The sequence below is a fragment of the Trachymyrmex septentrionalis genome, unplaced genomic scaffold (assembly GCF_001594115.1).
Source record: "Trachymyrmex septentrionalis isolate Tsep2-gDNA-1 unplaced genomic scaffold, Tsep1.0 scaffold8, whole genome shotgun sequence".
Taxonomy (NCBI): Eukaryota; Metazoa; Arthropoda; class Insecta; order Hymenoptera; family Formicidae; genus Trachymyrmex; species Trachymyrmex septentrionalis.
Genome location: NW_017305987.1, coordinates 81,361 through 88,919, shown reverse-complemented (window position 1 = coordinate 88,919; position 7,559 = coordinate 81,361). Strand labels below are relative to the sequence as shown.

At 37.7% G+C, this 7,559-nt stretch overlaps 1 protein-coding gene across 1 annotated transcript in view; it reads left to right on the top strand.

Moving 5' to 3' along the window:
• The window catches only part of LOC108754381, a 94,133-nt gene that overhangs the window by 72,032 nt on the left and 14,542 nt on the right, over positions 1–7,559 (top strand). The window contains exons 10-12 of the mRNA XM_018496633.1: positions 128–183; positions 420–571; positions 1,028–1,197. Of these exons, the coding sequence (XP_018352135.1) occupies positions 128–183; positions 420–571; positions 1,028–1,197 (378 nt within the window). The remainder of the gene's footprint in view (positions 1–127; positions 184–419; positions 572–1,027; positions 1,198–7,559) is intronic.

Sequence of the window (7,559 nt, the reverse complement as noted above, 5' to 3'; positions counted from 1 at the left end):
GCGGCGGTGGCGGCGGTGGCGGCGGCGGAATGTCCGGCGGCCCGGATCGTGGATACGGCGGTAACTCGCGTGTGGGCGGCGGTGGTGGAGGAGGCGGTTACGACGGTGGCCGTGGCGGTGGCGGATACGGCGGTAGCGGAAACCGAGGCGGCCCGCCACCCTACGGCGGCGGAAATTACAATGGTAAGAAGAATCTTGATGATCCATTTAAGCTGTGATCAAAGAAACATCTATTTTTCAATCGGGAAACCCGAACATCCTTGATCGCAATAAAGATATCAAAGTTCTGCGACAAAGATGATTAGGATATTGATGAGAAAGATCCGAGCGTTCCATTAAATCGGCGCACATCGCTGAAATGTTTGGGGGTTTGTGTATACTCGTCGAAATACGAGCCGTTAATGTTTCTTTTGTCACAGGTGATGGATGGGGGCTGCAAGGAGGCGCGCCCAATGGTTTGGGTGGCGGTGGTAACACGGGAATGGGTGGCCCTATGGGTGGAAACAATCAAGGCAACCAGGGCAACATGAGTGGAAACAAGACCAGTACACAAGTTACCATTCCTAAAGACGTAAGTCGACTAGAAGCTTACTTTGTGTTTGTTTTTATTTTCTAGGAAAACGTAAATGTTCGTTGCATTAATTTATTTTGGTAATCGTAGCAGAAAATTGTGTATTTGCTCTTTATACCGAAGATGCGAATTGAAATCCGATTAGGAACATTGGATTTTATTCGATCGTTGCTTCTCGGAAGCTACTTCGGAAAGCAATAATGAATTATCGAGATTTTCTTGTCAACCGTATTAAATTGTAGGTCTCGCGTATACCTGCGTAAACTATTAAAAAAATGCACACCACAAAAATACGTCGAAGGGTCATTGCGCTTCTATTAAGTGGCTAAAGATTGAGAATAATTTGTAGATAAATGTCTGTCATGTTTAATAATGATTATTTTGTTTGATTGAGGTATCTTTGATTTTAATTGAAAATATACCTGATTATATATAGAATCTTATTTTTGTTTGCAGTTGGCCGGAGCCATAATTGGTAAAGGTGGTGCGAGGATCAGAAAAATCAGATCCGACAGTGGTGCCGGAATAACTATAGACGAGCCACTGCCTGGTAGTAACGACCGCATCATTACCATCACTGGGATTCCCAGTCAGATACAAATGGCCCAGTACCTGCTGCAGCAGAGGTAATTATTATATAACATATACTTATATATCATATACTTACATTAAATGTAAAAATCTGCTTCTTATTTCATGTTAACATTGTAAATATTGCCTTTATATTATATTAATAAAACTTAAAATCGAACATGTTTATTGTTAAATGCGCTATTTAACAAAGATATATATATATTCTATAATATCTTGATGTTTAAGCATGTACAATTTTTGTAATTACATGATAAAAATTGCGATATAATGCTTGTATGATATTGTAAGATATATATTGTTATCATTTCATGCACTGCCACTTTGTTATGATTTTGCGAAGCTTCGCGTAAACATCTTGACGATATAAAAAGATAATTGTTAAAGTAAAATCGAAGAAAGAAAAGAATTATACTCTATATGTGCTATCTTGAAAATTAAAAGATATAAATAACTTCACAAACACGCTTGTGAGTGTAAGATAAAGTCGATAGTGTGTTAACATTTTGTGAATGATATATTCAGACTCTTCGATTTTATATGCTATGTTTAATATATATTGGAGTATATTTCTTCGTTGTCACGCGCGATAATAATTTCTCGTACTTCATCCGCTTTATAACCGATATCGCCGCCATCGCATCGAGTCAGTTCATCATCTTTAGGAACTAACACAATCCAACTAACCGAACTATCGAGGTGACTATAACATTCGCAAAGGTGAAGGAGTAGGAACGGAGAGAGACGGATGGAAGGAGAACGACGCGCTGGAGGAATCTCTAGCCCAGCGTGAGGGAAAATAGAGCACCGTTGTATGGAAGACTAGTGATTTTGTTGTTCTACTTTCGATGTAACAAGGAATCACTAATCATCCTACAAAGGTGTTCAAGAACTTCGCCTCTGCCTGAGACCTGCTTTCGGAACTAACACCATTCCCGCTGCGCCCCGTTTGCTCATCGACGCGCCGTAATTTCGCACGAATAAACAGTAACATTTTCTTTAATAATGTGTCTATAATCATCAAATAATTGCAGCTAAATAAAAGCTGTAGTATTTATTCATATTCAAGATCCCATATTCTTGGATCCCTGATAACTCATGTAATCTGAACTCCATTCGTGGTGCATACTAATACAATTAAGGCTTCGTGCGCTGTTGTCATTGCGATTTATTCCGAGTACGTTTATTGCGTCGCTCAGATATCATATGTAAATTAAGGCTTTTTATATCGACGATTTAAATCTTATTTACGCAACATAAGACGCTTGCATTTTTGTCATTCTGCGCTTTGTACCTCGTAAATCATTTTTAGAAAATAGTTCATAATGAAAAGAGAAAAATTTTAAAACTTAATATAAGAAAATTCATCATTATCTCGTTTTAATTATATCATCTATTTTCTTCAATTTTAATCGTTATACGGTCTTTGACTGAAAACTCCGTTAATTTTTTCTGTTCCAGCGTGCACGAGAATGCAGATCATTACTAAGACGTAGTGAGGGATGCATTCGGGGAAGAGGGGAGCCAAAGATGCGCTTTTGTAACTTTTTTTTAGAAATATTTCTTGGGCAAACACATACAAATGCTGAAAGTGGAACCTGAAACAAGTACATTTGACATGCACCTGCAGAAACGCGTGCAAGAAACTGGGATACTTCCGGCAAAATGCTGCGCACAGGAGGATAATCTGTAGAATTTACAACACACACACACACACACACACACACACACACACACACACACACACACACACACACACCCACAGATGACACATGCCACACGCGAATCACCCTCTCCCAGGAAGATAAACGCTTGTGGTCGATGCTAACGTGACCTTAACATGGCAATCCTTTTCAAGGATGATAGTCGCCCAATGCAGCCTGCAGAGTAAATCGATTCACGAATCGAGTACGTTAACGTTTTCGATGTCGGCCTTTCTTTAGTATAGAATTCTCTTATTTGTATCGTATCGGCGAAGCCACACGTATTGTCGATGTGACAGCGGGGGGTTTCAAACTGGCGAGCAAGCGCACCATGTTCCCCGATGTTAGCATTCTCGAAAAAACGTATTTATCCTTTAAAGGAAATTCAAAGAATAATCCTTTTTTTTTCTACCGTAAATCGCGCGCTATTTCGCTGGAAATCATCGTGTATCTTCTTTTTCTTTTTTTTTTTTCGTTATTATTATCATTAAATCTTGTCTCTTTCGCCCGACAGAAAAAAAACGTCTAAAATCTATATAATTTTAATTTCAAATTATATAGATTGTGCCAACGAACAATCGAGACGCTGGCGCGAGACAGCCAATTTGAAACCGTTAGTCGCGACTCTCCTGAACATCGAGATCTAACAACGCACACTTTTCCCGTTACGTTTCTTTCCAGCTTTTTTGATAAATTCTTTACAAATTCTAATCCTATGGAAGTAAGAATAAATGCGCATAGAGTGAATGCGAGGGCAACAGTGCCGAAGGAACGGAGAGGTCGAGCGAGAGAGAGAGAGAAAAACTAGATCTTACTAGGTAAACGTATTCGCAGGAAAAGAACTGACAAGTGTATTCGCAAAAAGAAACTGTATATAAGATCCACTAACGTTCCTTTCCCTTCTTTAATTGCTGCATACACCGACAGGTATGCGTTTCTGCTGTTGCATTATTATTATAGTTAATATTAATTATTACTTTATGATTATTGATAAGAGTATTTTTGCGTTCATATTATATCCCTAAATCTGTATTAATCATACCTTTATCCCCTTCAGCGAACGCGTAAACGTTCTTAGTGTTACAATGGGTAGAAATATTTAGGCTTAATGAAGAGACATAAGGTTAAGGGGGCACCATCGGCGAAGAGCGAACGGTTACCGAATGATTTAGAAAATGATATGAACAAAACACTGAATCTACTACAAAGTCCGTCATAATAGTAACATTGTATCTTGACCCTATATGTTTTTTAACGAGCGTGAGTGGAACATATTTTTCAGTCTTTTTTTCCATTTGCCAGTTTGTTCCTTTTTGTATTATATTGTACAGAAGAGAAATTTGCGAGAGACTTGCGAGACACGAATTCAAATGAATCAGGATTGGTCCGAAATGCTATAACGCTATTGCCACTGCTATATGTATATTTCAGTATATAGTTCGTTACAATTATCCTCGATGTGCAAAATTTTCACGCTAAAATCCTGATACGAAGATGCGATCGCGAATACCTCGAAGATAACAGCCGGATTCGGCATACACACACATGATCTCTGTAAATAAATACCTCTACTACATAGCACTATCTTGAAACGTGACTATTTGAACGGGAGTATCTTTTGGCAAATAGCGGCCGTGTTGGTAATTTTCCAAGTGCAATTAAAAACGATTGTACTAAAAAAAAAAAAAAAAAGCATTATTTAGCTTTGCCCTGGATAGTCGATTTTAATACTCGAGCGAGTGTGTCCCAACATGATTAAGTGATGTCACCCTTGAACCCGCACTCATAGAGGATTGAATCGTTATAATGTATGCCGGGCTATATTAAGCTAGTACAACCTTTTTGATGGATAAGACGATAAAAAGGATCAAATATGATCAGCATAATAATAACATTCTAATCGCCGTTTCCAATTTTCTCGCGTACCGATGGTCAGCCCCGAATTAACTCGTAATACCCTTTCCTCTCTCTCTCTCTCTCTCTCTCCTCCAGCCCCTGAAAATACATTTTAGTCTGGTCAGTAAACGTCACCCCTATCAGGGTGCCTACAAAGGGCATTTTTAAGCATCTTGACCGTGGACAATGTCCATTAATGCAGAGTTGTATCGACCAGTAGGCAGTAGGTGACGCATTCGCAGTCCGTTACACTTTCGGGATCATCGCGCGTGGATTTGCATAGGTGTACAAAGGGCTTGAGCAATTGACACGCTCGACATGAAATGTCAAGTATAATCACGATCCATGTGTAAATTCGCATATGCGATGGACTTGACAGATTTAGAGATCTCCAATTATTTTCACAACAAAATTCCGGTCGACTGTTCACAGAGAGACGAGGGCGCGACTTCTCGTGACGAGATTTCCTAATTCTGTTGTTTTCCTTCCCTTTGTTAGTTACTTTTCGGTATCATTGTGTTTCTACATCATTGTTCAAATTCGAGTGCGCAGCATCGAGAGAAAATATTCTTTGCGTGTTGTTACATTAGATATGTGTTTTGTACATTTATTTTTTCGACTATTCCTTGAAGTTAGAGATTAGGTAATATTATCAAGTAACATTATTACATAATAATATTATTTCAATGTTAAGGAAAATATATCATAATTGTCGATCTGTGAATAGTCGGAATTATCACGGCCCGAGGTTCTCAGAAGCAGAGGGAATCCTGGATTTCCCTCGTTTAAAGCAGGAGTGCGAATGAGATCGCAAATAAAACAAACTACATGAAATGAATCAAAACTATAACCGCGCGTAGCTTCGTCCGCGTGTTATGCATTTTTCGTCTAACACATAAACACACACGTAAATACATACACTTGTTAATTGTAATCCTACGACGAGGCACATAAGCACGCGTGGATGAATGACAGTACGTGAGGATGTATGTATAGACGCGTGTGTGTGTTCCGAGTGCGTGTGTGCATGGGGAAAATATCGACGCCAGATTTATAAACCGGTTTGTTGCAACTGGACTTTGGTATCGCGAGAAGGTTGAAAGAGATAACGTGTATAATCACAAACATGGGAGAGAGAGAGAGAGGGAGAGGAAGAGAGAGAGAGAGAGAGAGAGAGAGAGAGAGAGAGAGAGAGAGAAAGAGCGCTATACACTCGTACGTATCACGATTACGTGTACTGTATAAGATAAACAGTTTACAATTATTTGTAACGGATACTTTTTATTTGTCAAATAAAAGTTAGTACAAAGAGAAATGCTGTTATTTTTATCAAGTCAACCGTCAAATCAGTTAAATTAAGCTCGATGTTTTTAACATTACCCATTATTGTGATTTAATACCAGCACGAATATTAATAATAATTTATAATAAATAAAAAATTAGAAAAATTATAAAAATTCTTTGTAAACAAAAGTAATTCTTGTTAAATTGCAATAAAGATGTAAAATACTTTTCGTGTCGAACTTTTATAGATATAATATATTTAGATCCAAATGTATGAAATATGTCACTCTTTTAAAAAGAGTGATAGCCGTATATGTTTCAATTATTTAAAGAAATTAGTCGAATAATTGGAATTATGATAGTGCATAAAATGCTTTAGACTTATATACATATCAATATTTTGATCTGAATGTACGATGAATTTGTCACATTATAAAATCGATTCTTTTCATTTACTCATCAGAAAACTCATCAGAAGTCCAATGTAATACATCTTAAATTATAGTTTTATGGTACTGGAATATTCTATGTAAAATTCGCGACCTTCGCAAATAATCAAAATAGAGTGGACGTTCAGGTGAACATTACTGGGACTTTAATATCATTTCACTGAATTTAATTAGAGATAATGATAGAAAATTAAATGACATACAGCGAGTCGGAAATGAAAAGTAGTCGTTGGCCAAAGAAATTGCAGACGAGTCCGGCAATATGCAGTCATTCAGTAGGTTCCTTAACAAATGGCAGTTTGTTTTCTATAAGCATTAACTTAGCTCCAAAAAAACATGACGCCACATTGGAATAAGAAATCCAGAATTGACTCCAGTATAAAGCGTGGTGAGACACTAACATTATTTTAATTTATTAATATATATACAGGGTATCTGGAATTTTAATGTCAAAATTTCGGGAACGTGCAGGGGATCGATAAGAAAAAAAGTCCTGTAGAGATATGCTCGTTTTTGCTTTGTTTTGGAGAAAATCGCAAAAAAAAAACGTTTTCATTTTTGTATTTTCTCATTATTTATTTATGCTGTATTTATTCACTTGCCTAATGTAGATATTGTTCCAAATGTTGGCCTCTTGCAGCAACGCAAGCGTTGCATCTAATACGGACAGCTCGTGTTGCAGTTAAACACTGATCTGGCGATATTTGGTGCACCGCAGCTTTGATTCGATTTCTCAATTGTTCTCTTGAGTTGATTGACGACGAATAAACTTCCTGCTTCAAGACCCTCTCACACAAAGAAGTCCAGTGGTGTTAGGCCAGGTAATCGGAATAACCAAGGTACTACTCCTCCGTGTCCAATCCATCGTTGTGAAAAATGTCTGTCTAGTCAAGTTTGTCTAACTCGAATAATTCTACCATAATGAGCTGGAAACCCATCAGTTGAAACTACATTTCAATCCCTCGCTGCAGGAGGATGATCTTCTAAATAATCAAAGAAGTCAGTCTCCAAAAAATCTGGCTGCATTTAATCTATTCGATAAAAAAAATAGTCCCACTAGACAAA